At 35.2% G+C, this 17769-nt stretch overlaps 1 protein-coding gene across 3 annotated transcripts in view; it reads left to right on the top strand.

Annotated features, from left to right (window-relative positions):
* Window positions 1-10646, top strand: part of TMX3 (thioredoxin related transmembrane protein 3) — a 46857-nt gene extending 36211 nt beyond the window's left edge. For all 3 annotated transcript variants that reach the window (XM_063077180.1, XM_063077179.1, XM_063077181.1), the window contains 3 exons: window positions 3122-3251; window positions 4653-4721; window positions 7160-10646. In XM_063077180.1, the coding sequence (XP_062933250.1) occupies window positions 3122-3251; window positions 4653-4721; window positions 7160-7420 (460 nt within the window). In that variant the 3' untranslated portion in view covers window positions 7421-10646. The remainder of the gene's footprint in view (window positions 1-3121; window positions 3252-4652; window positions 4722-7159) is intronic.
* The last annotated feature ends 7123 nt before the right edge of the window (window positions 10647-17769 follow it).

The following is a 17769-nucleotide window of genomic DNA, read 5'->3' as shown; positions in this document are numbered from 1 at the left end:
ATAGGATAGATATATTTCACTTTTCACCTGTTTTCTACATTGTGGTAAGCAGGATGGTTCCCCAAAGATATCTGTGCCCCAATTCCTAGAATTTGTGAATTATAGGCCAAATGGCACTTTGCAGATGCAGTTAAGTTTATGGACCTTAAAATAGGATATTATCTTGGATTATTTATGGGGGGCCCAATTGAATCACGTGAGGCTTTAAAAGGAGAGAACTTTCTCTAGTGAAAGCAGAGAGATGATACAGTAGAAGGGTACTTGAGGGAAATTTGAAGCGTAAGAAGGGCTCCCCATTGTTGTTGGCTTTGAAGATGGAAGAGGCCACAAGCCGGGGAATGCGGCTGGCCTCCAGGGCTGACAACAACCCTTGGTTGACAACCAGCGAGGAAACAAGGACCTTAATCCTCCAGTTGTGTGGACCTAAATTCTGTCCAACATAGAATGAGCCTGGAAGTGTATTCTTCCCGGAGCCTCCAGTAAGGAACACAGCCCTGCTGACAGCTTGATTTCCACCTAGTGAGTGGAGGATCCTGCCAGGCACGTAGGACTTCTGACCCACAGCACTGTAACGTAGTAAATGCCTGTGGTCCTAAGCGTTGGATTTATGGTAGTTTGTGATGGCAGCAGTAGAAAACTAATGCACATATTAAATATATTTTGTTTTTTGGCTTTTTCCCCCTGAAGTATGGACATTTTAAAATTATTTTACTAAAAGAAAATGACTTCATGTGCTAGAAGTGCTGTAATAATGTTTCAACCGTATGAATGATTTCACATAGGAAATAATACTGAGTGGATTTTTCCATGTCTTGAGGAACAAGGTAATTCTGCTTTCTTGAAACTCTTTTTAAAGAGATCTGATTCATTAGATATCACTGTATACAACTCGTACAAAGTATAAGAGGAAAAAAATGTGAAAGTTGCTTTGGAATTAAAGTACTTAGGACACCGATAGTAATCTTCCCCCTTTACCACCCACTCCCTTATTGTTTGGGGGTATTTATTTCTTTATTCATTTATTTATTTATTTATTTATTTATTTATTTATTTTTGAGAGAAGGCATATATTGACTTGTTAAGCCCTTACCCTCTGGCCAACTCTGCACTAAGTGGTCAATGTATGTTTTCTGATTTTTACAGTATTTCAGTGAGGTATAAGTACTCTTATTATTTCCATTTCATATAGATGGGGAAATTGAAATATCTTAGAAGAAACTCAAGGAAGTTGAATAATAATTCCGGAGGCTGCCCAACAAATAAGACAAATAAGCTAAAGAGATCTAGTCCTCAAATGCAAATCTTATTCCAAACCTCTTAGCTCCCATGACATTCATATGGACAGATAAATTAGTGGAATTTAATAGCTATTGCTGCCTAAAATGTTTTTAACGTAGGGCAAATACATGATATTATATAAGATAAAATTATTTTAGCATTGACTTTTTTTTAAAACTTTTGTCAAGATAAATAAGGTACTCTAAGACCTTTGAGCTATGAAATTATTTTGTATTGGGTATTTGTGAATATAATTAAGAAGGAATAAGATGAAATCTTATTTTCCATCATTATTCAAATTAAATTACTTCAAAACAAACATTTGTTTCCTAGTTCAATTGGGTATTTAACTTTTCCATAAAATGTGTTTATGTAAGAAGGCCAGGTTCCAATCCATTTCATAAAAATAGAATTTTTTGTTACTCATGCATTATAATAACTAAATAGCTATAAATTTAAAAGCTATCTCTTGTGTTTTTATGAACAAGAGTGGAGCTAAGATTTTATTAAGTGCACAACCAGTTAATTCTTGCCTAATGTATAATACTGGACTGTAAAGCACCTGTTACCCAGTGGTTTAAAGCATTAATCATTTATTCTCTCTCACTTGTCTGGGGTGGCTGACCTTAGTTGGGCACAGCTAGATGTGGCTCCAAACTACCAGTTAGATTCAGGCCTACTGCACACGTCTTCCATGTCCTTAACTCTTGGAAGGATATTTTCCTGGGAGGTGTTCTTCTCATGACAGTCAGAAATACAAGCTAGCCAGCCCAACCACGCTAGCATTCTTCAAACCTCTGCTAAAATCACATCTCTCAACTCCCCATTGACCAGGTCAAAATGGCTGAGCCCAATGTCGGGTCACGTGACATGGAAAAGGGTGCAGTACAGGGAGGGATAAAGAATTATGAACAATAAAGCAGTCCACTGGACTCATTTACTTATGTGGTGACAATAGAGTTGTGTAACATGCTTCTACTATAAAAGCTTAAACTTTAACATAATGCTTTCATGTACACATGGGCATACGAATAACCATAGAATGATGCATGGGACATGGTATTAAGCACTCCCTTTTTTATGACTATGCAAAAACCTGTTCTCAAAGACAATAAAATTAAGGCATTGAGTGGCACATATTGGTAACATTATATAATTTTTCATCTGCAAACTGAACTATTGTCTAGTATATGACTAAAGCACTTCCTGAGGATGTGATGACGTAATAGTGTGATGGTAGGAGTTCAGAGAATTTGCGCTAGTGCTCATCAAACATGTACTATGTACAAGACACTGTGCTGAATTTTTAACTTGAATTTTCTCGTGTAATTTTTGTGGCGAGGTAGGTACTATTGCATCCCCTCTTTATAAATGAAAAACATTACATATAAGAAGCTAAATTATTTGCACCTTTAAGAGAAAGCCCTAAATTTAAACACAAGTAGTATAACTCCAGAAACCATGCTCTTACCTATCTGGTTACCATTTAACTGATGTGGGGTGTTGTATGATTAACAGTGATGATACTGAAAGTGAATTTGTGGCAAGGAATAAAACTGCCCAGAAAGTCATACTCCATACATCCTAATTTTTATCATTAAGATAAATCATGATCACTCAGCTGTCTCTATTGCATTGTATATTAGAGTGTTTTTCATATAATCTTAACTAGTTTTAAAATCAATGCAAAATTTGAAATTTTCTTCATACGGGCAAAGGGAGGCAAAGCTATTAATATAGCTCCCTCCTATAATTATACCTACTGAGATATAAGTAAGTATCAGAATGTTTGTTATCACTATGTTTAATGTCTGTTTTTATTTCTTTGTTTTTATGTTTTCAGTGAATTGACAGTCCCAACTGTAGTTGTACTGAATACTTCAAACCAACAATACTTCTTGCTAGACAGACAGATTAAGAATGCTGAAGACATGGTCCAGTTCATTAATAACATTTTGGATGGCACAGTAGAAGTAAGTTGTTAACGTCCATTTCAAAGGAATGATGGGGAAGAGGTAGAAGAGAATCTAGTTCATTTCTCTACTTCTAATTCTGAAAGGAGTATCACCGGGGGGGTGAAGGGAGATGGGCTTCCATACATTGCTCTTCTGTAACATGAGACTCACATCCTCCCAATGCAGAAGGTTCTCTTATGGTAGAGGTTGCTAGTAGGTGTTAATGCCTTTTTAGGGGTTCTTTGGAGGGCATTTTTGGTTGTCAGGGTGATGGGGAGGTGATGTTGGTTGGGTGCTAGGGATGCTAAGAAGCCTACACTGTGTAGAGTAATCCTAGTAGTGAGCTTCCATGGCTCTTAATACCTTTCTAGGTCCAAATCTACAGTTGGATTAAGTTATTACGATTGGTTTTCTAAGAAAATCTGCAAATAAGACCGTAGTTTCTTAAGAGTGAGGGAAGTGTATCGAGAATCAGAGCCCCAGTGGAGAGTTACAAATATAATCCTCTAAGATATTTCTCAGAAATGAAAGGATAGTCTTATTTTTTCAAACTGTGGATTGAAACTCAGAGAGTCATGAAATCACCTCATATCACAATCAGATCGCAACCAGCATGCATCCTAATTCAGTAGACTAGAATAGAATAAAAAAGAAAATAGGAGCCTTCATTGCTTTCATGAAGTTTAGTTACTATTTTGTGGAACTTTTGTTTCAGCTTTCCACAAACTTTATTTGAAAGTAGGCTTACAGTTGCAAGCATATCTACTTTGGGTCAAGGTCAAGAAGTTTGAAAAACACTCCTAATCATATAATAGGAATTTTATATTTGTGAAAACAAATTTTTTTTAATGAAATTTACCTGTATGAGTGACAGCCCTTTTTTTGTAAGTTAGTGACACCCAACTCAAACTGTTTAACAACAAAGAGATTTTATTGATTCATATATCTCAGAAATTCAAAGAATGAGCCAGATTTCAGAGATGGCTGAATGCAGAGATTTGATTTGTTTTCAGCAGGAATTTTTCTCTTCCTTTTCTTGTTGAGCTTCCTCCCCAGGGGTACTCTCTGCACACAATAGCAGAGGTACCCTGCAGGAACTCGGGTTTAGTAATCCTGGCTAAACTCAAAACTGGGTAGGCCTGGACTCTGGGAGTGGGATTAGCTTCAATTATGCTGCAGGGATTATGAATATGGGTGGATGAATTCTTCAGAGGAGAATCAGGGTGTGTTCACACAAGAAGGCGGAAGGAATGTGGGACAAGAAAAAACAGTAGATGTTTACTTTCCAACTTTTCCAGGTGATTTATGTAGTATTTTGTAGTAAACCTTTGACGTACAATTATTAAGATTATATAACATAGAAAAATGAAGTAATAGTACTTCAATAACAATTTAACTTTTTTTCCTGTTAAAATGAAGGCCCAAGGAGGTGATAGCATTTTGCAGAGATTGAAAAGAATAGTATTCGACGCCAAATCTACTATTGTGGTAAGTTGTGACAGTTTGTTTAGTGTCATTGGTAATTAAAAATGTATAGGTTCTTTATGTCTAACTATAGTAAAATCTGGAATATCAAAGGATTAGGTCAAAATATGTCTTTAATTTGCAGGATATGAACTAATCAATATATATATATTTTTTCTTTTGTGGCTGGCCGGTATGAGGAACTGAACCCTTGATCTTGGTGTTGTAAGGTCACACTCTAACCAATTGAGCTAACCAACCAGCAGAACTAATCAGTATTTACATTAAGAAAATATATTCGTTAGGTGGAAATTAAGTTTCTTTTATTCATTTCTGTATGATTCTTGAGTTAATTGAAATTCAGAATCAATTAACTTGTTAGTTTGACTTAAAAGATTTTATTTCCTTAATCCACCCACATGTGAAGGTTTTACTTAATAATTTCTGTGATTTGATGAAAGTGTAGATAATATGAAATTTTTAGTTCCACTAAGTGCTTTCTTCTGTGAATTGGTCATTTTTGTTGAAGAAAATTATGCGTCTTGGGAAGTCATTCTTTCTCATTTTCCAGTAGTCAGAATTGCAGATCTTAAAGTTTTAAACATCCTATTAATTCTGTACTTTCCCCAGTTGGTAAATAATTAGGATGGTTTACAGATCTTTCCCTCCCTTTCTCCTCTCCTTTCTTCCTTTCTTTTGTTGTTCCTTTTTTTCTTTAATTCTCTCTTTAAAAAGTAGACTTTAAATGTGGAATTATAATGTGGTGGGTCACATGCTTTCCAACAATGTTTTCTTCCATTCGTTCATCCCAGTGTTTATTCATAGTTGTTCTTATATCTAAGTATAGTAAACATAGTAGATAACTCGAATAACTCAAATTGACATGTCTGCCCTGATTACACTTTTTTCTTTCCTTTTGTAATTAGTTTCTATATATGTTTCCTCGTCTTTCTTCACTATTGCCTCTCCTGATTATTTCTGCCATTTTAATTTCCTCTTCTTTTTACTCTATCAAACTAATGCCCAGGCTCACCAGCTGCCTACTACTTACTCCATCTGTTGATGTATTTCCTCTGGAAATGCAAGGCCTCCTTCCTTGGCCTTCTCCTTTCCCTTGTTACTGTGATCATGTAATCACTACTCTCGCTGCTCTCACCACGTCCAGTTCAGTGTTTTTCAGAGTCTCTTTCCTCCTTCTGCCCTTTTCTGCTTGGAACTCTAAGAACTTGTTCTTTCTCTTCCAGCTGTAACTCTCAATCACCTTGACAGCAGAGACATTCCTAAATTTGTCTGAATCCTAAATTTAGTTCCAGTTTTCTACCTTGAGCTGCTCCATGGGCATTTTCATTCATTGTAGCCAAAAGCAGTCAGGAAAATATAGCTACCCTTCTTTATTGGTGAGAAATAAATTCTGATAATCTTTGACTTTTGCATAGTATCCCTCAATTTGTCAGACACTATTTTGCTTTTCTGTTGCCACCAGCATGGGTTGAGCCCTGTCACATTATGTCTAGCTACTACTCTAAATTTTGCGTGGTTCCAACACTTCCTTTTTCTCAGTCTCTAATCAATTCTGTATACCACTGCACAGTTAGTGTTACTAAATTAATCGATTTTGATTGTTTTCTGCAGTGGTGCACATCACAATACTCTGCCCATCTGAAATATTCTCCTTATTGGGTTTTGAATGTTGCATAATCTTTCCTGCGCTAATTGCTAGTGCTGACATCGTACCTTGCCCTGCCACATTCTTACTCATCCTTAAATTTCCCCTTCAAAACACGCCTTTATCTGTGAAGCCTTCTTCTGTTATTTCAATCCAAAGTGATCTTTCTGTCCTCTGACCTTGTCTGTATTCACAAAAGTAATAGAATAGATGCAGCCCATAGAATATGTTATACTTTTAAAATCTGTTCAGTAAAATTACTTTTACTTTTCTGACAGCTGAGGAGGCAGTATATAAATTAAGGGAATTTAATAAGTTAATGAGGCTTTACTACTAACCAGATGAGTAAAAAATATTTAAAATGTTATGGGATGAAAATATGTGTGTACTTTCTTCATGTTAAATAATCCAGCCTTCTCCTTGAGCAGATTCTTATAGTTCAGGAAGCAATTTCAAAACTGTTGGGCACATAGTAACCATCTTAAAGAGAACTTTGTGGATAACGTGAGAAGAGTAAGTGTCTTTAGAAAAGATTTAGGAGTATTTGGTGCCTCTGCTGCTGCCAGTAGCTGGTTCTATACACAGACATGCACACACATGCACACCTGCACAGGTGCATATAGGGTTGTATCTCTTACAGTATCTTTAACATGGTAGTTACTGCAGAAATATTGACATTGATTCTAACCAAAAGCAAGTTGAACAGCAGCAAAAGGAAGAAATCTGTAATGGTTTTAAATTTATTTCATGCTTTTTCTATCAGAATTACATCTGAGTTTTAATTATCTTTCCACAGTCTATATTCAAGAGCTCACCACTTATGGGCTGCTTTCTCTTTGGCCTGCCACTGGGTGTCATCAGTATCATGTGCTATGGGATCTACACAGCTGACACAGATGGAGGTTATATCGAAGAAAGATATGAAGTGTCTAAGAGTGAAATTGAAAGCCAAGAACAGATAGAAGAGAGCAAAGAAAAACAGGAGCCAAGTAGTGGAGGATCTTTAGTGCCTGCAGTGCAAGAACCCAAGGATGTATTAGAAAAGAAGAAAGATTGAGACTTTACTAGTATAAAATATTTGATAGGATTTCAAATTATTAAAGAATCTATTTATTGAATTTAGACATTTAATCATGATCTTTACAGAAGAAAACATGTTATTTGTATTTTGTTAATATCAACTGCATGGATTAAAGTACTCCTTCCATAAATGTGGAGATGTTTGGAGCAAAGAGATGATTTGTCTAAAACTAACAAAGTCAAAGCACTCCATCGAAGTTTACCTATAGGTGTTATAACAGATCAGTTCTATTTGCATGTTTCTCTATCTGAATATTCTGTGACAAAGTTAAGATTCTTGGCAGAATATTTAAATTGATCAGTCAGGTAGAAGATACGTGTTTGATATGGAAAAGTAGTAACTTCCATCTCTTAACCATCTATCCTCTTCATATATTTTGGATAAGATATATATGGACAAAATTAAGTCTTTAAAATGTAGGCACTTTAAGGAGAACTGATAACTTTTTCCATGTATCAAATTAGGATTATGAGGTTAAGAATAATATGGTTTTTATATAGCATAGTGGTTTTATTTTGTTATTATTTTTAAAGGAGAGGAAATGTTACTTTTTAACTTTATACTCAGTTGCATTATTATAAAATTTTCATATGGGCCTATATAGTGGGAAAAAGTAGTCTCGTTATTGACCTTTTCAAAATAAACAGGATTTACTGGGAACAGTGGTTTGAATCCATGCTCTGGAATAAATACTCTTAGATGGTGTCTCGTGGGTCATTGCAGGAAGAGAAGTGTCTCTGTTAATCCTACCCTCCTTTAGCCATAATACCTTAGTCTTTTTGTTTTGTTCCATTTCTATTTTATATATTGAGATTTCTTCTAAAATTTTCTTTGATAATCTGTTTTTTGAAAAGTAATATATATCATATTTTTATGTGTATGGTATATAAACTTTATGGTAACTCCTAGTCCAAAATATGTGTGTATTTATACACATACACACACACAATTTATTGACACATCTGTTATGTAATGCTGTGGGTGTAACTGTGTGTTCAGAATGAGTAATGAGTGATGTAATTAGCATGTCAAGTGACAAAAGTCACATGCAGTGCAAAAAAGAGATTGGCCAGTTACTTTCTCCATTCTGTTAATTCTGGCACCCATATCAATGAGTAAACCTCTTCTATCTATAGTGAAATAATATAGGAATTCTATCCCAATTAGTGTCTAAAAATTGGTATTTTTTTAAGTAACTGTTTTGTATTTATTGTAGATTAGTTATTTTTGAGGACTTCATTTTACCTACCCAAGTTTAGAATTTTTATTAGGTAACTATTGTTTGGGTGGTTATTCATTGAATGATTTAGTTATTAATTATAAAAGATTGTCCTGAACATTTTTAGATGTTTAATCATTTTAAAAATATGTGATTGATGGTCCCGACACTGAAATTGGCTTTGGTCAGCAGTGGCAGTCTTTGGTTGTTTCCGATGCCATATTGATCAGGACTAAACTGAAACTCTTGGATCTTAAGGAATTACTAGTCATAGTTTTATTATATTCATGTGCTCTTTTAGTATTTAATAATTACTCATTCTTAATGTTTGGCACCCCATTTTTATTATTTAATAATGAAACAGATATATAGTCACAGGGAATTTTGGGAAATACTAGAATGAAAAGTTCTTAAATGGAAACTGGAGCATGCTGTTAATTAACAAGTAGATTTTTCTCCAAAGAATATTGAGACATTCTTTGGGAAGATAAATATTAATGTTCCCTGTGGTCAAGCTTGTTTTGCAGTAGTGAAAAGCTTACATAAGTGCAGATGCCTCATTTGAGATTCGGTCTAGTAAGGAAGTGCAAATTTAGCAGTGACATGAGCAAATAGTTATAGAAAATATCATTCATTTTTTTTCTTCATGCTTGTCACTATCAGTTGTTAGTCATCTGCATATTTTGTCTTGTCCATCATCACCTGTAAATGAAAGATGTCAGGTGGGTAGGGATAAAGCTTAACATGTCAGTAAACAAAAATCCAGTGATTTTGCTTTGTATTCTGTGATGTTGTCCTTTATAAATGAAAGCCTTAGTTGTTATCCTTTTCACAACTCTTCTGTTGCCTCATATTCTAGTTGTGCTTTGAAAGTGTGTCTATTGGGAAAACAAAATATGTAGGTGGTTTGTAATGAATAATTTTATTTCTTCCGTTTTGTATTAAAATTTTGCTTTTTACTTTTGAGTATTTTTATTTACATTGTCAAACTACTCACAAAACAGATTTTTAAATTTGTTCACTAGTATGCTTTTTCCCTTTAATGTGACATCAGAGCTTACTATGAATGATATTTTCATTTCAGGAAAAATTACTTCAAAATAAAGGCAGATCTCTTAATAACTGAGTCTAGTAGAAGAACATAAATATTTTAATTCAGTGACTAATCTTATCATGTTTACATATCAGTAGTGAGGTCCTGCAGAAAGCTGGAGGTTTTGCCTTCTCTTTCAGTTGGAACAAAGCTCTATTTCTAAAAATCCAAAATTCTAGATCCTCGCTGTTGCTGAATCTGGTGCTCCGATTAATATTTAAGGATATTTCAAAGAGAGAAAATACATGTTTTTATCAAGTACCCTCTGCACGCCATTATAGCTTGCAATCTTTTTGTTTCATTTTGTGCATCAATGTTTTTCTGGCTACTATTATCTGAAACTTGTTTAAGGTGTACTAGACCTAGAATTTTCATTTTCTTCATCACACATAGTGCTTCCTGTTATCTGGTTTAGAAATAACATTAAGATGCCAGGTGTCTACACAGGTTGAAGGAAGGGTCTGTATGAGTAGTTAAAACAATTAGCTGTATTGTTTTTTAGTGAATTTTGTTGTTAATGATGTTTTGTGTATTTGGTGGGGTTTTTTGGTTTTGCAAAATGTTTTCATCATTGCTTTGTATGATATGGTGGTAGAACAAGAAAAAAATCACTCAGCTATTATACAGAAATTATTCAAATAAACCAGTATAGGATATTAAGACTATCAATTGGTGGAGTTAGGTTTGCCATTTTATTTTTTATAAATATATATTTTTTTCTGAGTGTGCGTGAGTCCAGGAGTGAGCAAAAAATAATTTTCTACTTTGGACTAATCTATAAAGGTTTTTGAGAGTCTGTATTACTAACTTGTTGAATTCATGGTACCCTGCCTTATGGAACCAATTGTTAACTTTTGTTTTTCTAAAATAAAGTAATTGAAAATATGCAATTGTTTGTAATTTTTACTAAGTATCTTTTGGTTGTTTGTGATAATGAATAGTTCTCTGTGCATGCAATGACAGCAGCAAAGACTGATCTTCCACAAAACATTTTTTCCTTTTATTAAAATTGTAAGTTATAACTACAGAAACAAGTTTAGAGTTTAAGCAGACTTGAGAAAGATCAGATTGTAACCTAACCCCCTTATGTTATAGATGAAGAACCTGAGATTCATAGGTTTGAAATATTTTGTATTTGTAACTTGGTAACTTTTAAATGAGAATTTTTTCAAAAGGGTCTCTATTCCTCTTTTTACTGAGTTTAGTTAAAAGAATTGAATTTGAATCTTTAACTGCTAAATTATGATTTTGGACACAGTACAACCTTGACACCCTCACTTTGTCAATAAAGTGGAAATTTAAAGCCTTGGAGTTTTTGTTTTTCTTTTGTTTTTTAAAATATCAAGTGGGGAAGAGTATATTTGGAAAAAGCAAAGCTTTATAATACAAATGTTAATTTTCAAATAACTTTTTCATTTTATACCAAAGGCATGTCTTTTAATGATTGTTAAAATATGTGATTTAGATTTAGAATATTAATGGTATTGAATATAGATGGGGAAATTATTTGATTTTTCTGCTTGACTATAGTCAAGCCCTCAACTTTCCTCCAAGCCCATCTATAAACTGAAACGGTGTTTTAATCAACTATGATAAAATAGCAATTATTTTCTTGTGATTTATTCTTTCGGGAAATCTTTATCAAATATCTTCTCTTTACTGCAGAGGATACTGCAGTAAAAGACAGTCACAGCCTCAGTTTTCATGGAGTTTTTAAGCTACCGTCATTGATAGTTTTTTAAAATGCTTAATTGCAAATTTTCTAATTTTCTATTTTGGGATCTTTGGGATTCAGAGTTAGTGAGCAGGACAAAACAAGAACCTATCAGCTTTCTTCATATATGAAGGTGTCAGACTTGCTCAGCACGTCTGCAACTGTGTCAGTAACCTCTATGACAGGGGAGATAGCAGGGAGGTAAGTGTAGTTCAAGGTAAGGAAACATTTAACAAAAGGAATATCCAGAGACAGAATGAGCTGCTGGAGGTTCAGCATTTAAAGTATTTAAACATAAGCCAACAACCCTTTAGTACTGTTTCCTTCAAGATGGAGATTCTACAAGTCCTAAATGTAAGCACTGAAGCCACATCTATGCCCACGTACAGCACGGTCCCTTCTCTTTCCAACGAAAAGATCCATGAAAACTTTTAGCCAACTCTAATATATTGAATTTTACTTGGGTGGATGAAGCAGTTCAGTGAAGCTGAAGAATTTATAGTAGAAATGAGAATATTTCTTCACTCATTCAAATTTTTCACGTGAATCTTTGCATCATTCTTCATAAGTGTCCATGGTAATGTATTGATTAATGTAACAATGGTTTTCTTCCATCAAAGTTGTTGGATATGCCACAGTTTTCTAAATATATGTTTCATGCTATCACTGGAAATTCTATTGCAAACCATAAGAACCTGGTCAAAAATACAGTAAACCGTTAGATTTTAATGACACACAAAAAAACAATAGTTAAAATTTTAAGGTTGTACACACAGGAATAATCTGTGTAACTAATGAATCCGTGTTAAGTTATTTTGTCTCCTTTTTATTCTTAAACTGATCGTCACGGGACTTTTATAAGCATTGTGAATTATTGAGATTTTAAGATCATATGACTTTTCCAAACAATACATTATTGCTATAAATCAAATAGTTGAAAGTGACTTAAAATTTGAAAGATTTTTGTAAGGAGTTAAGTAAAAGATGAACCCTCTCTTTTTTTAAGGGATAATTTTGTAAAGAGTAAATGAATTCACAAAATTCACGTTATAATTTGCATATAATTATGTGCATATAATTTGCACTATTTATTAAAGATTAATTTGGTAGCTTAGTTCCCAAGATTGTCACTTCTTTCACTCAAATGACCCAACATATCTGAAATAATCGAAACTTTCAAAGGATATAATTACTATTAACTTAAATGCCATTCATAATATGTTTAATTTTCATTAAAAAATACATAACATTGGTATAGTACTTTGTCCATGGGAACACTTTTTAAGTGCCAGTGCTTTGGGTAATGTAATTGCAATACAAGTTCACTGATTTTATAGGAAGAGCAAATGAATTTCACATAGAGCCTGAATTCTAAAGTTCCAGTGGAATTATATTACTTAAAATTCAGTACATAAAATATTTAGATGGACTGCTGACAGTTTGTTGAGTATTGGTTCTATTAAAACTATATAAATAATATCCATGCATAGTTGACATTGATTAGTAATAGAGTTTGGATGTGTTGTCCCTGCCAAAACTCATGTGAAAATCTGATCCCCAATGTGGCAGTGCTGGAAGCTGTTTGAGTCATGGGGGCAGATCCCTCATGAATGGATTAATGCTCTCCCTGCAGGGTGAGGGTCCTGAGTGAGATCTCGCTCTATTAGTTCCTGCAAGAGCTGGTTGTTTAACAGACCCTGGCACCTCCCCTCTCTCTCTCTCTCTTGCTTCCTCTCACCATGTGATCTATTTGTACCCGCTGGCTGCCTGCCACTTTCCTCCATGAGTAGAAGCAGCCCGAGGCCACGTGCCAGATACAGCTGTCTCAGAATCTTAAGCCAAATAAACCTCTGTTCTTCATAAATTTCCGAGTTTCGGGTATTTCTGTTATAGCAACACAAATGGACTAACACAATTAGTTACATACAAATGTATAGAACTAATGTATTTGAAAATATTGTAAACTTTTTTCTTTTGTATTTCTTGCTTTATTTCCACAGAGTACAATTTATTCTTTACAGTTGTTGATAGCATAATATCACATTCTGAACTGCTAGTCTTCAAAATAGAGTTTTTCTCTAGGGTCCTTAAAATATGCAAAGAGCCATTCAAATATGAGTGTGTGAAGCACAGCAGAAATTTTCATAGGCAAAAACTACCTCTAGAAGGGCATATTGGGAACATTTTCTCCCCACATAATGCCTCTTCACCCTTTAAAAATCCTGTTATGTCTGCTTCCCTTACACTGGGTTTTCATCATTGTAAGGACCCACAGTTATTTATGAAATTGTGAGGTATCCTCCAGATCTATTATGAAGGAAAAATTGATGAGGCTTAGTTTTTAGGGTTTATAATGTGAAATATAGTTCAAGAGAGTCTTTGGAGATAAATTCACACTGAGATCTGAGTAGAATCACTCAACAATTGTTTTATTCTGAACAAATCTCTCAACCTCTCTTACTCATTATCTTGTTGATTGAGTCAAAAATGGATTAGGGACCGTGACTTGTCCCCATTTCCTTCCCAGTGTTACTGGTGCCCAAAGTTCGGCTGCTCTCTCCTCAAAAATAAAAGACTTGTCAGTCCCAAATGTTGGTGCAAGGCAGGAAGCTTTATTATCAGATGTCTCAGGAGACAGTAAAACTAAAACTGTCTCAAAGGCCCAAGAGCCTCAGCAAGAGTTGTAAAGGGAAAGGCTGAGAAAAGGTGGAGGCTGCTGTGCAAATCTGACAGACTCTGTGCTTTTGTTGTCTTATGGTTAGTTCTGTAATTTTTCAGCTCATCATTGAGACACAGGTGTTATTTGCCTCCCAGGCAGCTGTGACTCCATAGGATGGACAGGTAGTTCACCAAGTTCCTGATCAGCTCTTCTAATCTTGCCCTTCCTGAGCACTGAGTCCTGCAGTATTTTCTCATGAGCTGTGCTGTGAGCCATGGTTACATAAAGACTTTCTTCTGCGTGAAAGCTGTATTCTACAAAACGGATCCTCTAAGGCTAATTGTCTATGGTTATTTGCTGTGGTAGGCTCTTAAATCAGCAGCAAAGTTGGAAATCTTAAACTGTTAACCTGTTGACAGTGTGCCCATGTATGTGCATACAAAGTTTGAAATTTTATGGGACTTGGTAGAAAAATGTTAGGATATTAGAATGTGTTGGCCACGTCTTGTGACCTTCCTGTGATTTTCAGGAAGGCCCTTACAAGAAAGAGATGACATAGAAAACCAGAAAGGTACAGCTTTGCTAAGAGAGAGCCTTTGGCTTGGGAACAAAAATGACTCAGAGGTAACCCTCTCCCTTTTTGACCTGCAAACAACAAATTCCTTGCTTCCAGCTTAATTGAATTTGAGTTAAGGAAGAGAGGTAAACCAGTGACATAAGACTGGTGATCCCTAGGAGCTAGAAAACTGAAGATAGCCTCGTATACCAACCTCTCACCCTCCTTTCCCTAATACCTTCTACACGCTGCCTTTCTTAAAATTTCCCTCTACCAACGTGCATGCAGATTGCATAGCAGGGCACAGCTTTCCTGCTTAACTGACCTACAACTTCATTTCATGTGCAAAGCTCAGGTTAGAAATAAAGTAATGGATGAGTGACAGGCAGCATGTTGAGAAAACAGAAACTATTGTACAGATGATATACAGACTTAAAACCAAGCCCCCATAAAATCCGTGGCTTTGGTAATTAACCTCTGGATTCCCTAGGAATCTTATAAACAAGTAGCCAAACTAAATTTTATGGCAGCTGTATTGCCAGAGAATCTCCTAAAGCCCAGCATAAAATACTTAATAAAGCTTCAACACTGCCATGTGGAGTAATGGGTAAATGAGAGTCTCCTGACCACATAGTTTAATCTACTGCCAAGTGAGCATCTCCTGGCTATCTCACCTGGTAAAAAAATATTTCTAGGAAGTAGTAACCACCATATGTTGTTTTCTTATATAAATTTCACTAAATGGTGTTTCTTCAAGTGGATATTTATATGGGAAAAACAAAAACTGAATGTTGAGCCCTACCTAATACCATAAATAAAAATTAATTCAAGATAGATAATAGACCTAAAATATGTAAAATAAAACAACTGTTCTTGAAGAAAACCTGGGACAGTATCTTCACTACCTTTCATAGAAAACAATTGTTTAAAGAGGACACAAATTGTGTGACTAACCATGGAGGGGAAGGTATCAATAGTATTTTGTTGAAATTAAGAGTTTTTAGGCACTGGCTGGTTAGCTCAGCTGGTTACAGTGTGGTGCTGGTAACACCAGGGTCCAGGGTTCGACCCATGTACCAGCCAGCCACCAAACAAAAAGGATTTCTGTTTATCAAAAGACACTATTAAGAGAGTAAAAAGAGAAGATTCAAACTGGGTGAAGATATCCCAAATCCTTACATTTACCAAAGTACGTGTATGCAGACTATATAAAGAGCATCTTTAAAACAATGGGACAATCCAATAAAGACAATGGGCAAATGTCATGAACAGGAACTTTGCAAAAGAGAATACTCATGTGGTCAATAAGTCTATTAACAGGTACTCAACATTATTACTCACCCAGTCTCTTGATTTAAAGAACCTATACGTGTACTTCTCACAAATTTATATCTCCAGATTAAATTCCAAACATGTATCTAACTTGACATCTCTGCTTGGGTGTTTAATAGGTAATTCAAAAAATATGTCAAAACACTTCTGATTTCTCCACCAAATGCCTGATCTAACTCAGTTTTTCTCATCTCAGTAAGTGGTAACTTCATTATTTTGATTACTCCGGCCAAAAACCCTGGATCTGTCAGTGACTTTTTTCCTTCAACACCCTGTCTCTAATCCGTAAGAAATGCTTGTCAGTCAAATCTTTAAAATATATTCAGAAGCCAAACTGCACCACTTTCAAGATTATCACCCTGCTTTGCTGCTGCCACCACTGCCTGACTGCAGTCTGCTGTCTAAAGAGCTGCTAAAGCAATCTTTTTACAGTGGAGGGCAGATCATGTCATTTTTCTGCTCAAAATATTCCTATCACATGTTGAAATCCTAACCCCCGGTATATAAGAATGCGACTTTATTTGGAATAGGTTGTTGCAGATATAACTAGTTAAGATGAGGTCACAATGAGTTGGGTGGGCCCTAGTTCCGCATGACTGGTGTCCTTATATAAGAGGAAATCTGGAGGCAGACATGCACACAGGGAGAATACCAGGTGAAAATAAAGGCAGAGACAGGGTAATACTTCTACAAGCCAAAGAATGTCACAGATTGCCAGCAAACCAGCAGAAGCTAGAAGAGAGGTCTTGAACAGATTCTCCCTCACACCCTTCAGATGGAACCAATCCTGCCAACACCTTGGTCTTGGACTTTTCCAGCCTCAAGAACTGTGAGACAATAAATTTCTGTTAAGTCACGCAGTTTGTGGTACTTTATTATGGCAGCCCTAGCAAACTGCTGTAGCCTATAATGCTTCCTAAAAACCTCCCATTACCACCTTTGACTCCAAGCTGCCCCACCCCCATGCTTATTTCATGACAGCTTCCTGCCCTTTGCTGTTCCTGGAGCTGTTCCTGGAGCACGTCAAGCAGGTTCCTTTGCACGTGCTGTTCCCTCTGACCACAGTAATGTTCTCCTGGTCTCCACGCGACTTGTTGCCTCCCTGACTTTAGGTCAATTTATCATTAATGCCTTTATTAACCACTTCATATAGATTAGCCCTGGCCTCCAGCTCTTCCTAGCCCTTTACACAGCTGCTTTATTTTTTACGAGCTCTTCTTTATAACATATATTAACTGTTTACTGACCATTTCCCTTCTCAAATACACCTTACCTAGAAGTTCTAAATGGTCATATACTTTATCTGTTTGTCTTTTTTTTTAAGGTCGTATTCCCAGTTCTTAAAACATGCTTGACCTGTAGTATGTATTCAATAAATGTTTGCTGAATGAACGAATGAACGAGTGATTGAATCTATTTATTTTTATTAATGATGTTTTTATCACCAGAGTGTTAGAGTTGAAGGTTTCTGATTTTAAAAAAGAATTAACAAACACATTTTATCTCAATTGGAGAGTTTAAATGGTCCAAAAATATCTAAATGCTTACTGATTGTGCGATAAGAAATATAATTAACATAACAGAGTTATAAGCTTTGAAGATATTTTATGTTTTCATATGAAGACTTCTTACATATTTAGCTTATGATTGAAAATCTTGAAATTTATGGAGTCATTGAAAATAAAAATAGATTTGATGTCAAGTACTACGGAAACATTATGTAACCAAATAATTCTCCATTCCTCAATTGCT

Source organism: Cynocephalus volans, chromosome 13 (assembly GCF_027409185.1).
Source record: "Cynocephalus volans isolate mCynVol1 chromosome 13, mCynVol1.pri, whole genome shotgun sequence".
Classification (NCBI taxonomy): Eukaryota; Metazoa; Chordata; class Mammalia; order Dermoptera; family Cynocephalidae; genus Cynocephalus; species Cynocephalus volans.
Note: the sequence above shows the minus strand (reverse complement) of the source record. Positions and strands in the feature narration are given on the sequence as shown.